This window comes from Neofelis nebulosa, chromosome 12 (assembly GCF_028018385.1).
Source record: "Neofelis nebulosa isolate mNeoNeb1 chromosome 12, mNeoNeb1.pri, whole genome shotgun sequence".
NCBI lineage: Eukaryota > Metazoa > Chordata > Mammalia > Carnivora > Felidae > Neofelis > Neofelis nebulosa.
This window is the reverse complement of record NC_080793.1, coordinates 27,800,038-27,815,773: the sequence shown is the minus strand read 5'-3', so window position 1 is coordinate 27,815,773 and position 15,736 is coordinate 27,800,038. Positions and strand designations below refer to the sequence as shown.

Genomic DNA, 15,736 nt, shown 5'->3' with positions numbered 1-15,736 from the left:
ACCAGTTTGCATTCCCACCAACAGTGCAAGAGGGGATACCCTTTTCTCTACATCTGCACCAACACCTGTTGTTTCTTGTATTGTGACTTTTGCATTCCTACTAGCAATATATGAGAGTTTACCACATCCTTGACATTAATATTGCCAGATTTTTTTGTTCAGCAGTTTTAATAGGTATGTAATGGTATTTCATTATGGTTTTAACTTGCATTTTCCTAAGGACAAATGATGGATGAGGATCTTTTCATGTGCTTATTTTTCATTTTTATAATGTCTTTGATGAAGTATCTATTATTTGTTCATTTTTTATTGGGGTACTTGTTTTCTCATTAATGAGTTTTAAGATTTCTTTATGTATGCTGGATATGGGTCCTTATCAAATAACTGCTCTGCAAATATTTTTTCCTAGTTTGTGGCTTTTCTCATTTTGTAAACATTTTGAGGAGAAGTTTTTCATTTTAATGAAGTCCGTTTATCCATTCTTTTTCTTTTATGGATCTTGCTTTGCCTACCTCAAGGATACAAAGATCATCTCTTTTGTATTCTTCTTAAAGTTTTATGGTTTTAGGTTTTACATTTAGGTCTGTGATCCATTTTGAGTTATTTTTTTATATACTGTACCAGGTATGGTTTGAGATCTGTTTTTTGTATATGAATTCCAAGTGTTCAAAAAAGACTAACCTTTCTCTGTTGATTTGCCCTTGTACCTCTGTGCTAGATATTTTGAGTAAATATGTTTGTAAATCACTTAAATAACTTCAAAAAAAAGTAATATAGTAGTTTTATAATCACAGAGCTTTTGTATTTGGGGAGTTATCATTACTGAACCTACTAGTTTTAAAAATTTGGAATGTTCATCATACAGCTATAAATTTCACAGGTCAGTGGATTCTTTGGTATAGTATGTAATCACTTAGTAAATTTTAAACACTTTCGGATATAATTGAAGGTGGGAATACTCCAACAGTTTCTAAGTGTCCCTTGTCTCAAGCTATGTCTTCTACAAACCAGGCATCGATGATAATTAAAAGACCCATACTTTCATATTTTAATTCACTTGAGTCTGTTCTAAATAAGTTATTCACTTTATTCAATTTTAGCTGCTCTGTTTACAAGCAAAGCAATTTCATCTTTTATAAACTTACATTTATAATTAATAGAATATGGCAATATGGTATATCTGGATATTATTACCATTTGCATTTTTCTCAGAAGTTCTTAAAGAATTAATAAAAGAGTTCTTATTGTTAACAAGTTAGGGAAGAAAATAATGGATTTTACTCTGTTAACACTGGGGTGTTGGATTCCTATAGTCTCAGGCCACACCTCATCACAATCTAAAGCAATAATAGGGGTAAGGAAATTGGCTCTCTGTGCACTTCTCTTGGTTGTGAAGGTTAGCATCAGTAGAAATAGCCAATATTTTTGGCCTATTAACCCTAAAAATTTAATATCTAAATTTCTGCAGCCCTTAGTTCCTTCTCTTGTGTGCAGTTCCAGTGGGTTCTGCTACCACAAAGACTTCCTCTGGCCTCTCTGGTTCTCAAAAACTCTTGAGTTAGCCTTCCTTTTCACTTCTCGGTTCAAATATAAAGGTTATCAGTTTGGAACTTGTTGACATTCACATACGTGGCATTTTGCCTTTCAAATGGAACTTTAAGAATCACCTCAGTTCTAGTTTGATTTGAAATCTGACTAAAGCTTTGGTTTTGTCTTTTTTTAGGTTTGGTGTGGTGGACTTTCTTTGAATACTGGGATGCAGGTCCCAAGTGCTGTGAGAACGCTTCAGAAAAGTGAAAATGGAATGACGGGTTCAGCTAGCAGCCTAAACAATATTACTCAGTAATGCTTACTCAGAATATATTTCACCCCCTTTGGGTGGCCTTTTCTGTGCAGTTACTAATCACAGAAATTTACAAGTGGTGGAAATCAGGTTTGCTACCTTCTGCTTTAAGGCCTGGGATGTGTTAGCATTAAGCATCTAGTACCAAGTACTCACGGGAACCTACTGTGCAGTAGCATCAAGCAAGCAGATTCTGAGCAAGAAACTGATGTTTCGAAGAGCAAATGGGAAGAAAGGCAGTGTTTAAATAGTTACATAGAAACTCATTTTTGTGTTTCTTGGATTACTTTGGCTCTCCTAAAATGTTTAGTTAGTATGTAGCCCTAGGACCTGAGAGGAAAGCATTTAAATCTTGTCTTCTTTCCCCTGTACTTTCTCTTTATCTTGTCACTACCTATTATTAGGTTCTTACACTGAAGCTTCAAAATTCAAAAATACAGTCTTCTAAGGTTGTCTAAAAATCGAAATCATTGGTTGGGGATGCTAGAAATGTTTTCTTAATTGTTGTCCTTTCGTAAAGAAGTTGAGTTTTGCTAAATTATCCTCTTTTGTTTTACTGACTAGATTGTTTATCATTTTCTCTTTTCCAAATATTGTGACATTTCTCTTATTTGAGTTAAAACTCAAAATAGAGTGGATAGGAAGAGTTTAGCTTAAAATCACCCATACATTAGTTGTCGCTGTTGTTGTTTTTAACCTGCTGCACTAACAGTGGCAAAGGGATATTCTTTATATGTTGCCTTGTTTAATTAGACTTCTTTTCATTCCATCATTTTGGATGATGGATAAGATTTTTTAAAGCTTTCTATTTTCTGATTTTGTTGTCACATTTAGTACTACCTTTAATAGTTGTCTTGGTAAAATTCTCACTTGAATTTGGTAGTAATTGATAATTATACTGATTTTTAATATTTCTAGTAGGAATGAAATTTTATTAAAGTTTAAAAAAAGGTAGAAAAACCTACATCATTTAAGTTTTATCTAAGAAGATAGGTTATAAAGGGAGGTGCCTAAAACTACTGAGGTCATTTATGTCTGCTTTTTAATAAGGTATGGAATGGTTTAAACAAGTGTTTTGAAAAATGTCTACATATCTCTGACTTATTTACCATATAAGTTTTTCAAACGTAACTATTCAGAGGTTATTTTTCACATTTGCCTTCCAAAGGGGTATAATTCTTCCAAAAATCATCATAGAATAATCCTTCCCAACCTTAGGGAAAATATGTTAAACCGTGAATAAAACCCATAGTTATTGAGCAGAACATACCTATTTTTTAAAAGTTGGTTAAAATTTTTAATACAAGTTCTTTGAGCCAAACTGAAAGTTGCGATTTCAGTATTTAAGAACTCCTTGAACGTTTTAGGTGGTCTCTGGAATTTACTTTCTCATGTTGACCTTTTTTCATTCTTATTTTAAGGGTATTATGCTCTGACAACCTTCTCCCAAGAAGGGACTATTGCTGCTTACATCTGAGCTGCCTTTTACAGAAAAACCTGTGAAATAGTAATAGCTCATTCTCTCCTCAAGTTTACTGTTTACTGATATAGGGTGTTTTGTTTTTTGGTAAAACAGACCTAAATGAGGAATTTTGTTTGAATTAGGTATTATTTTTCCAGAGGGCATTTATATCTGCACCATTGTCTCATGACATATTGGTAGTTTTTAAAGACTATAAGGCAGTTGAGAGAATGAAGTATGTCAACAGATATCCTTTTGATTCTCCAAACAACTATAATATTGGGTTTTGTTCTTCCTAAAGATTTTGAAAAATTTTTGGATATTCTGTTCCCTACAGTGGTGTTATTCCAGGACCTAAGAAACAGGAAGTTACAATTCTCTTTCATAGAGTCAAATCTGAAATTAGTAATTTAGTGGTGGAGCTGCTTTATGTGAACAATTACACATGTATAGTTTAGCAAAATTGACACAGAAAAAGCCAGAAGTTCTTGTATAAAATTTTTTACTATTACGTCTTATGTAATTGTGTCTTCTCTTTAATTCAGTGCCTTCTTCCTCTAAGTGTGCTCTTACTTCATGCCCCCTGCAGCGTCAACTGATAATTTAAGCCAGAGACCATTATGTTATACTGGTGAGGGCCTTCTATTGCAGGTGTATGGAGCAGAGGATTAATCAGGGGCTGGAGGAGTGCATATGCTTCTATTCTGTGCTCATGCCATCATTTGAAACCCTTCATTTAAATTTTTTAATATACATTTGGAAAATTCATTTGAAGTAATAACAAGTATTACTTCAAAATAAAAATCTGAGGTTTTTCTGTTACTATGTATGCTTCTTAAAGGTCTCTATAAAGAACAAAAGTTTTAAGTTTATATGTGTTAAGTTAAACTGGAAAAGTCTGCCACCCTCCTTTTCAAACTAGAAAATAATCAACTGTAGTGCCTATTTAAATAGTATCAAATTAAGGTAACTCTTGACCATAATATATAACATTCTCAATGTCATTTGAATTAAAAACTATTGAGCCTTTTTGCTCAAATTTAATGCATTGTGGGAAGATGGTATACCCTTTCAGACTTTATTAGTTTGTTTACTCTTTGTTTTGACAGGTCAAACATGATTGCTTTCTGTAAAAGAAATGCATGAGAGGTTGACGGTAATAGATGTGTTACAGGTATAAAAATTGTTTTATAAAAACGTGCATTTGATATTGCATTTCTCTTTTAGCAGTTGAATCCCAAACCAGTTTTAGTAAACTGGGTTAAAGAAATGAAGGAATTGCCTTAAGCACTTTAGAAAAAAAATTTTTTTACAATTCATTTTGACTCTTTGGGCTTACTCTGTCACCTATGTGTTTAACTTTTGGTAAATATGTATATATGAAGCATTTAATAACTGAGTGCACATAGAAATTTAATATACAGTGATTCTTTGAATGTCCCAGGCATAGGTAAACAAATTAAAAGTATTAGAGGCGTGCCTGTCTGTACATGGGTTTTATTGATGGCATCTGTACCGTGTTGACAAACCGTTAACTGCCACTGTACAGCTAGACTTGGCCTACTTTGTTCTGCAAACAGTAACTTTTTCCTGTGTTATCATTTAAAGAAACATATTGGGTTAGTTTTATTTACTCACTTATTAAATTAAAGTATGAACAGTGTCATGTATAATTGGAATTTTTGGTGACCGATCTTTGGTGGTACAAATAATAAAAGTAAATAATTTGTAATGAAATATTATAATTAAGCTCACATACTCCATTTCATGACTTACCCAGAATGATTATTTTTTCTCAATACTTGTAAAATTATAGTTATTTTGTTTCTTTTGAAAACATGAAAAAATTGACAAAGGATATATATATATATATAATATATGATTTCAAAGAGTATTAATTCTGGAAGAGGACACTGTTGACTTCTTACTATAAAATATTATGATTCCAGGCTAAAAATACTAAGGACTATACTTTCAAATCATTGTAATTCTTTTAAAAACCCCATATTTATTAGATCAGTGTCCATTCATTGGCTAATTCATACAACAGATAAATTTAAGTGTCTGTGATACGGCAGCCGTACTTTGTATCTGGATTTCCACAATTAGTGAAGTTTGATTTACTGTACATATAGTTTTGCTACTTTTGAGTAATGTGACAAAGTTTGCATCTTAAAAACAATGTTTCTGCTAGTAAGTCAAATTTTAAAAAATAAATTATTAAAGTTTATAAAAAATTCAAATTAACTGCATTAATATGGTTCAGTTTTACATAGTCACATAAAATGGATCTAGAACAGTTTCTTCCTTGATTTTATTTTAAACTGGATATATTCTTTTAGGGAAGTGTATGGTCAGCATAAATTTACTCAACACCCAAGTAACCATAAAGTTATTTGCTATTTTTAAACAAAACATACATTTCATAATGTCAGTACTAGAACATTATAATAGATCATGAATAGTTCCTTAATCATTACAGAATGATTACCTCATGTTCAGTATGGTTTTAAAAACCTTTTATGTGTATCTTACAGTATTCACATTATACAAATATTTGTGACCTGACATGCTTTGTTACCTGGAATATTTGATTAATGTAAATACTTAAGCTTTTTGAGTAATTTGGAGTTTAAATGGATTGCGTTTCCTATATGTTGTTTTTATTGAAAAGATATTGTTGGACTTGCCATATAAAGATTAGTACTGGCTTATAAATAACAGAGATTGCCATAGTACTTTTCTCCTCAGACTATCCAATTATTAAATTAAAACAGTATTTGTTATTTCTGGGTCAGTATAAGGTACTCACTTTTGATTCATAATCATTTGAGCTTTGTTAGTTTAAACTGATACATATTCTTAATGATACCCATTCACTCTAAGTTGGTCCTTGGGAATGGGCATTTAGAGGATTTCACAGTATGTAGGGCAGAAGGTGGGTGAATGTGTTTGCTTTGGCTTGGAGCTTTATAAGTTTGGACCAGTTTTAAAATAAGTCAAATTTTAAGTGATTGGTAAAAGGCATTTCTGTTAGTATTGGAAATTTTTTGAGAGCCTAAGGGCTGTAAGAATGCATATGTATTTTAACATTTTCCTCTAAGGTACCAAAGCACGGAGTCTCATTTACCACTTAAGGGAGACTCTTTAAAATAAAATTTATAACTAATTCATACTATAAGACATATAACAATTAAAGTTTTGGAACAACTTACATTAAAAACCACTAGTCTTTAAGATTTCTGGATATAAAAAGTATTTTGGTTTCACTTCTTTTAAAGTAATTAAATTCAAAATTAATCGCTTTCTACCATATACTGAGTAGATCTATGACCTCAGCATAGTAAATCATTTCTCATCTTTGGGCCTCCACTGCCTTACATAAAATAATTATAACTTGTTCAGCTTACCTCCCAGGGCTGTCGCGAGAAATAAAATGAAATGGAGTATGTGAAGTTGCTTCAACAGTAAAATGCTATGTAAATGTAAGGCGTTATTTTCAGTGAATAATGGATTTAAGTGTTGGGTACTTCTAGATGTTCTTTCTTTTAATAGAGCATGTGCTTAAAGTGGTATCACTAGGACTTCAAAGTGATTATTTAAAAAAAAGGGGGGGCGCCTGGGTGGCGCAGTCGGTTAAGCGTCCGACTTCAGCCAGGTCACGATCTCGCGGTCTGTGAGTTCGAGCCCCGCGTCAGGCTCTGGGCTGATGGCTCGGAGCCTGGAGCCTGTTTCCGATTCTGTGTCTCCCTCTCTCTCTGCCCCTCCCCCGTTCATGCTCTGTCTCTCTCTGTCCCAAAAATAAGTAAAAAAACGTTGAAAAAAAAAAATTTAAAAAAAAAAAAAAAGGAAAGAAAACACCACCTGATTATAATGCCCTTTAACATTCTTTTGTTTGTGCAATGCTCGTGGCCTTTTTGTATTTTCTCATCAAACTTGTTACTCTCTATCTAGACTTGGTACAACTGTAAACGTCTCTCACAGCATTCATGTGTCAGTGTAGAATAGTAGCATAAATAAACATTTTAAGCTATGTTTCCATTCAGGCATTTGCACTTTCAATTTATGACTGCTTAGTACCACATGCAGAGTGAACTTAGCCCAAATATTTTCCAGACAACCAAATGATTCAGCAGTTTGTTGACATGGGATAAATGATATCAGGTGTATGTGCCCATTTACCATTTGACAACTTTTTTTGCATTAAAAGATATGATGAAACATTTCAAAACTTTGCTAACCTGAATATCATTTAGTATCTCTCCTAACATTTGTTTTGCTTTAAATTGGATTTGTTAAATGGCTTACAGGTTATCTTAATCTGTAGATTATTTGGTATGTCTATCATTTGGACATGGTTTTGCTATGCAGTTCTGATAATAAAAATTCTAATTCCTCAGGTTTAACCTTTAAGTTACGGATGAAGAACATTAATGGACACTTTTAATGTACTCAGTTCTGCAAACTAGTCTTTTAATAAGCATATTGCCTCATTATCCTTGGAAACAAGACAAAGCCTTTTAAACTTTAAACTTTTTAACTTCAAAATAAAGTATTCAAAGTGGAGTAACTTGAATGTTGAAATGATTGTATGCTCTGTGTAGAATGACCGAGCCTAAGTTCTTACAAAAGCACCTGGAATATCTCCTCTAAAAATTAAACCTTTTCTGCTTTCCTTTGCTTCAGTGCTTGCATTTTTATGAATTTTCATTAAATATCTACAGTGTACTGTTGGGGATGAGAAGATTAAAAAAAAAGTCATAGTCCCTCTGCCCAAAAAGTTTATATTTTAGAGCAGTGCTGTTCAACAGAATTTTCTGCAGTGATGGAAAGTTCTATATTTGTGCTGTCCAACACAGTGGCCACTAGATCCAGGCAGCTGTTGAGCAATGTAAATATGGTGAGTTAAACGAAGAAACTAAAATTTTTATTATAATTAATTTAAATGTAAAGAGCCTCATCTTTTTTTTTTTTTTTTTTAAATTTTTTTTTTTCAACGTTTTTTATTTATTTTTGGGACAGAGAGAGACAGAGCATGAACGGGGGAGGTGCAGAGAGAGGGAGACACAGAATCAGAAACAGGCTCCAGGCTCCGAGCCATCAGCCCAGAGCCCGACGCGGGGCTCGAACTCACGGACCGCGAGATCGTGACCTGGCTGAAGTCGGACGCTTAACCGACTGCGCCACCCAGGCGCCCCAAAGAGCCTCATCTTACTAGTAGCTGTTTTATACAGTGCAGCTATAAATGGAAGGTGAAACATGCTATAACTATAAATCAAGCACTTAGTTTTTCTGTCTTTGGAGCTTGTCACATCGTGGGTTACATTTTGGCAGATTGTAGCCAAAAAGAGACCAGAATCTAAATCTTTTTAAAAGTATTTCCTAACTTGAAATAAGTTTAGGAGAAAAAAGAAAAACAATCAATGACTAGATGAGACTGGAGCTCCTGTAACTAAGCGTTTTCACCAAAAGAATGAAGGGACACTGGATAGTCTTGAGTCCTAGGGAGAGGAGTGTGATGTAGATAGTAAGAAAACAGTACCTCATATAGAAGATGGAGTGGAGAACAGTTCAGCAATATCAAGATTTTAAATACACATACCTTTGAAAAGTTAATTCCATTTCTAGGTATTTCTCTTACATACCCACAAATAAGCCAGTACTCGTTGCAGCATTACAAGAGCAAAATACAAGCAACCTGACTGTTAAGTGAAGAAAAGGATGGGCTACCACAATTCTGAAGTTTCCCTTTTTAACTTGCTGCATTGGCAAGCTACCATTGTTACATACTTGTCTACATATATTCTGCATGCCCTTTCCCCAGTAAATGCTATGAATATGTAGACCATTGTGGGAGTTGGTTTCCTCAATTAGAGTCCTTTCCATGGAATATCAGTCCTTCTGTGCCTGTCCGAATCTCTGTGGGATGAGAACTTGGGAAATTGCACTCTATTTTTCTGTCCCAAGTATTTCCCTTACTAAATCCTATTTTACATTTACACTGCATGGTACTAGTAGTATGTTTATGCCCCTTTTGCACAAGGTCACTAGAATGATTAGATTATGGTGCTAAAGTAACCCTATATACCTGTTACAGAATATGCTATCAGTGGAAGGGTATTCATGATATTATGAAATAGAAAAAGCAAGTCCAGCAGTGTATATAGTATGACACCATGAGGGCGTGTGTGCACTTAGCCTTGGGAAAGAGGGGTCCCTGCACGGATCCTCACACTTGCTGTGCCTCTTCATGGAATGGAAAATTGAAGGAACCAAGGAACTGCACCCACTTGGATGGGTGCATGTTCTCTACCCATTGTGTACCAGATAGCCAGAGCCCTAGAATTCCCTGCCTGACCAGCCCAAAGCTTGATTCCAGAACAGATACAGGCCTCTTCCCCAAATCATCCTGAAGACAGACTGTGCTACAGGTGTGTGTCTGTGTGTGTATGTATGTATGTATATATACATATACATATATATATATATATATATCTTCATATAAAGTATATGCCTTTATACTTAAGGAGTGGCAGTTTTATGAGTAGTGTGGATGGACCTTGGATATGCAAACAGGTGTGTACATGATGCATATCAGGACTCTTGTGGTAAGCTGCAGCTAGAAGTAAAAGAAGACAGACCCAGGACCTTGTGGGAAGAACGGGCAGACCTAGTTCTCATGCTGACTCTACAGTATATGTCTGAGAATTCCAAATTTGATCCTAGATTACTGTTCCTTGAGAAGGAATATTTGCCAGGGTAGAAGGATATAATATGGTTAATTCTTTACTCAGACATTTAAAATATGTCAAACTCCATTTGTACTCTTGCCCCAGGACCCACAATATTAGGATGGGCCACGATGTGTGTGTGTAATCCCCCATCTGAGTGATTTTTTAAAAAATGGATCTTTGCCTATAATAGAGGCTGTTTTACCCATTCTCGTAACCTTTGTCCAACTGGATTGGCTGACCAAGTTAAAAGCATACTGATAGCTGAAGGCTTACAGCTGAGCTCCACTCTAGTACTGCTGAGAGAAGTACTGCTCCCACCAGTTTACCTGCAGTTAGCTATTTCTTCCCAAACCTGTTTGTACTGCTGGCAGCCATGTAGTTATATAAATATGACATAAACCAAAATGAAATACGAGTATGAAATACTGTAAAGAATGTAGAGGGAAACTTATAAAGAGCTTTAAAAAAGTCACAAGATAGTTGTGTCCAAGAAAATTGTAAATGATAGGGGAGTATTGAAAAAACAAAACAAAAACCAACCTAGGACTGTTAAAGTTAAGATTCCTTTACTTAAGTTCCTGGTCTACTTTAAAATAATAAAGTAGAAATAGTAGGTGATACAGTATGTCTGTGGCTTTTATAGGAGAAACTGAGAAACTACAATTGGTTGATCCATATTTTAAAAGATCTTAGCTGGGGCGCCTGGGTGGCTCAGTCGGTTAAGCGGCCGACTTCGGCTCAGGTCATGATCTCTCAGTCCATGAGTTTGAGCCTCACGTCGGGCGCTGTGCTGCCAGCTCAGAGCCTGGAGCCTGTTTCAGATTCTGTGTCTCCCTCTCTCTCTGCCCCTCCCCTGTTCATGCTCTCTCTCTCTGTCTCAAAAATAAATAAACGTTAAAAAAAAAAAATTTAAAAGATCTTAGCTGAAATCAAAAGATTGGCCAGTGAAATTACTTTGCTTTAACTGCCTTCCCCCCCACCAGGTTTACATGAAACAAGATTAGTTTTGCATTTGAAAAGTATTTATTTCTCAGAACCTGATGAAAAATTTTCCCTTTTTTTTAATTTTTATTATGACTTTTAAAATATACAGAGAAGTAGAGTCTATTAATAATGAACACTTTTAGGGGTGCCTGAGTGGCTCAGTTGCTTAAGCGTCTGACTTGGCTCAGGTCATGATCTCAAGGCTTGTGAGTTCCAGTCCTGCGTCAGGCTCTGTACAGACATCTCAGAGCCTGGAGCCTCCTTCGTATTCTGTGTCTCCCTCTCTCTCTGCCCCTACCCCCCCCCCCCCAAAAAAATAAACAAACATTTAAAACATAATGAACACCTTTATGCTCATCACAGATTTACCAGTTATTAATATTTTGCCATGTTTGTATCATCTTTTTTAAAGTTTAAAACATTTCACCTTATAAGCACTGCAATATGCATCAGTGATGACTTACTCTTTTAAACACAGCCACATTCCACTAACATTCTTAGCAAAATTAACAGCACTTCCTTAATATCATCTAATGGCTCAGTCCATATTAAAATTTCAGTTGTTTCAAAAATGTCTTTTTATGGTTGCTTTCTTCACATCAGGATCCAGACAAGGTCTACACACTGCATTTGCTTATAGGTCTCTTAAGTCTCTGATGTTGTAGTAGTTCCTTCCCTCCCCCCTCTTTAAATACCATTAATGAAGAGACTGGGGTATTTATCTTGTAGAATACGGCACATTCTGAATTTAGCTGATTGCTTCTCTACACACTTTGTTAAATCTAGAGTTTTATTAAATGCAGGTTCGGTTTTTAGGCAAGAATCCCTCACAGGTGGTGCTGTGTATTGTCTGTTCCATCCTGTAGTGAAATACACAATTTTTGGTTGTGCCAGACTCAATCATAAGATTAATCACTGGGGTGGGTTCAGGTGGTGCCAGCCTAAACCACCTATTAATAAGTTCCCCATCAAAAAAATAATTCTAAAACGTCCCCAGCAACATTTCACCTTAGTTTTAACATCTATTGATGAATGTTAGTTGTATTATTTCATTAGGAATAGCAAAATGGTGATTGTTCTATCATTCATTTATTAGCTAGAATTCTCATTAGGATTTTGGTTACACTGACATACAGTTCATGCAAGAAAGGATAAATACTTTTTTTTAATGTTTATTTGTTCTTGAGAGAGAGACCGAGCACGAGTGGGGGCGGGGACAGAGAGAGAGAGAAAGAGAGACAGAATCTGAAGCAGGCTCCAGACTCCAGCCTGTCAGCAAAGAGGGGACGTGGGGCTCGAACTCAGGAACCAGGAGATCACAACGTGGGCCGAAGTCGGACGCTTAACCGGCTCAGCCACCCAGGCACCCCAAAAGGATAAATACTTGATGTTTTTCCCTTTATCAAGTTTTGCAATAGTGATTGGCAACCAATCACCCTGGAAACCTTCAATTATGACTAATGTGTTTCATTTTTAAAGAATTACAAAGTGAAGAATTTTTACATATTTGCAGTGTTTCAATCGATAGCTCAATTCATTAGCTCAATCGATAGTTATTCATTTTGATGCTCAAAATATCCCATATTAGGTCCATCAAGTTAGCACTTGTGTCCAGTAATCCCTTTAATCTTCGATAACTTCCTTCCTTTGGGTGTTATCTACTTTTTCGATTAATCTACCAACTACTAGCTCTAAGTCTATAGAACTAGTTCTAAGTAATAAGAGGACTTTTACAGAATAAGCTTGTATATACACAGAAAAGTTCTAGAAGGAAAAACCAGAAACTTATAACTGGAAATGAGAAATTAAAACTTTTCGGGGCATTTGGGTGGCTCAGTGGGTTAAGCCTGGGACTCTTGACTTTGGCCGTGAATGATCTCACAGTTGGTGAAATTGAGCCCTGCACGTTGAGGGCGCAGAGCCTGCTTAGGCTTCTCTCTCTCCCTCTCTCTTTCTGCCCCTTCCCTGCTTGCTCACACACGCTCTTTCAAAATAAATAAACATTAAAAAAAAAAACAAAAAAACTTTACATACTGTTTCAAACAACAAAGTTTAGAAAACTCAAATATACAAAAGGAGTATTTTCAGTTTTTACTATGGACTGATAATTTTGTATAAAGAACCTAAAATTACAGTAATTTATTTAGTGCTGTATAGTTTTTAAAATTCATGTCAAAATTGACATTTCTGGCCCTTAACAATTCATTGTATTACACTGTGAAGTTAAGAACTAGGCCGGAACTGTATGCGTGTATATTTCCAGACCTAAACCCGAGTGTAATAGTTCTATGGAGATGGGATGCCGTGCACCTCAACCTCACGAGCAATATTAATCACAGCTGCTATTTCCCACTACATCCCCATCTCATCTAATGGTACCCAAACCAGAATTCAGGGAGTTATTCTGAATCCCTCTGTTTAGCCCACACGCAGTAAAAAAAAAAAAAAAAATCAACTATTTGTTGTTTATCTGAAATTCACATCTAACTGGCACTCTATATTTTATCTGCCAAACTCACACGCGTCAAGAAGCACAGCTCAGCTGGTGCCTCCAATTCTTGCTCCACTTCCTAAATTTTATGTCGCCTCGGTGCGCTACTGTAGTTGTTACGAAGGCAAGCGCCGAAAGGGCTGTGGCTAAGTGGCCTGATATCAAAAGCTAAGAATCGTCAGGGATCAGTAAACTTCGGGCGGTGAAGTCGCAGGCGCCGCGGATACACTGAGGTCCAGGACAGTACAGCAGGAGCGTCTCCCACAGCAACCAGAGCCACGGCTTTGCACTTGACGGCACCTTTTGCAGCGGTTGCTGTGAATGCCGTAAAGCGGAGTTGCCGCTGCTGTTGGGCAAGGTAAGGTACCGGAGACGCCGCTTGGTCGCGGTGGGGGTGGGTGTGCGCCTTCAGGCTGGTATCGCCGGTGGCTCGGGTGCCGCCACCGGGCATTCCTCAGCATTCTGGGCACCTATGTCCCCCGCCCGCCAGTGGTCGGGGCCGGCCACGGGCTGAGCGTGCTCCGGGTGGAGGGCGGAGGACGGAGGGCGGGGGACGGGGGACGGGGGACGGGGGACGATACCCAGTTCACAGCCAGGGCGGTCCTTCCCAGGTTCCTAGGCTTGTCAGCAAGTAGAAATCCGCATCTGGGGACAGGTTCAGTTTTGGAGGCCGATCGAAACCTTCGTAGACTGCGGTCGGGGTAGTGACGTTTGAGCAGGGTGGTGAGAGCCATCTCAGGATTTGGGAGACGATAGGCATTGGGGGTGAGGGGTAGTGCGGAGCGCTGCAGGTTGTGGGACCGATGTGTGCAAGGGTGCAGAAGCATGAAGGAAACTGCCAGGTTTTGGCAGTACCGCATGCTTACTGGGGTAGTGGCCGGAGCAATGGGTACAGGAAAGGAAAGGCCAGGAATGTGGCAGCAGCTAACGTTGGGTCTCAGAGGGGAAGTACTTTGATGCTCTGTGAGTGTGGTGTTCTCCCATGGGCAGTGGAGAACTACAACAGCCTTACAGAGAGGGATGATTTAATTAGCCAACTCTCTTTTGATGCCTTCCCCGTGGGTTCAACTTTTAGTTCATTTGGAGAAATATTTACTGAAGCGCCCCGGTTTTGTGCTTCATAATGAGTGAACGCAGCTAGCCATGCCCAATAAAGTTTCATTTGGCTTTGATGTCTACCTTTTGTTTGCACTGTCAGTTGGGGGATGTTGGGAAAGACTGGATATATGTAGAAGTGGCTGTTACAAGCTTTGAATTGGAATGAGGAAAACTGAGTTTAGATTTCATCATCATCACCAGTTTCTCAAATAACATGAGGCAAGTCACTTCTCTCAGGGCCTTGGTTTTCTCAAGCATAAAGGAGGACCTACATGATGTCAGGTTCTATTTTTGAAGATAGGTTTCCATAGAATAAACGTCAGCCTATGAACAGATACCAAAATGAGCGATGGAGCAGCACATTAGGAATTGGGAAAGAGGAAAGCCCAATAGAAAAGGCTGGTATACTCTGAGGATAGGTAGGGTTTGACCCTACCAGGAACCACCTCTGTTAAGCACCATGGATAAAGATAGAAAAGGCAGGAAGAGGCATTCCTATTTTAGAGTCTCTTAGGTTTCCAGGGCATAGAGGACTTGGGAAGGATGGCACTGGGTACCGAAGGAACCCCAAGTGGAAGGAAAGTGCAGTGTGCTCTGAAAAGGAAGAAAAAGGAATAAGAGAAATGTCAGCAATATATAGGACTTGGTTTCTTGGATTTAGGCGATCGATAATTTAGAACCTGGGTTTCTAAAAAGTGGATTTAAATGCGATTGACAAGACTGAAGAGTTCTGTCAGAATTCCAGCATGCAATAATGTATTGGAAGTAAGGTGATTCAGATTGTAGCTCTGGTGTTGCTAGTAATTAGCCTCTTGGGCTGTCATTTAATTCTTGAACCTGTCCTCTGTAAAATATTGTTGGATGAGGTGGTCTCTTTCCTCTAAAACCTATAAAACATGAATCTGAGAATAAAGAGCTACCTTCTGAAATGGGGGTGGGAGATAGTTGATGGCGAATAAAATTGTTAATTTTGAACGTAACTAAATTTGAGGTGCAGGAAATAGACTTTAAAATATAGGCAGATGGAGTTCATAGATTGGAACTTAAATAGTAAGTTTTCTCTCAGAGGTGGTAGTTAAAATCTTAAAATAAATTTGCTTTGAGGAATGTAATAGAGTAGAGAA

At 37.1% G+C, this 15,736-nt stretch overlaps 2 protein-coding genes across 8 annotated transcripts in view; both read left to right on the top strand.

The window, feature by feature from the left end:
• The window catches only part of FSD1L (fibronectin type III and SPRY domain containing 1 like), a 77,875-nt gene extending 70,995 nt beyond the window's left edge, over positions 1–6,880 (top strand). For all 5 annotated transcript variants that reach the window (XM_058694675.1, XM_058694673.1, XM_058694674.1 and 2 more), the window contains one exon: positions 1,724–6,880. In XM_058694675.1, coding sequence (XP_058550658.1) covers positions 1,724–1,846 — 123 coding nt within the window. In that variant the 3' untranslated portion in view covers positions 1,847–6,880. The remainder of the gene's footprint in view (positions 1–1,723) is intronic.
• A 6,890-nt stretch (positions 6,881–13,770) lies between these two features.
• FKTN (fukutin) overlaps positions 13,771–15,736 on the top strand; it is a 98,417-nt gene continuing 96,451 nt past the window's right edge. For all 3 annotated transcript variants that reach the window (XM_058694669.1, XM_058694671.1, XM_058694668.1), the window contains exon 1: positions 13,771–13,872. The gene's annotated coding sequence lies outside the window, so the exon portion shown is untranslated. The remainder of the gene's footprint in view (positions 13,873–15,736) is intronic.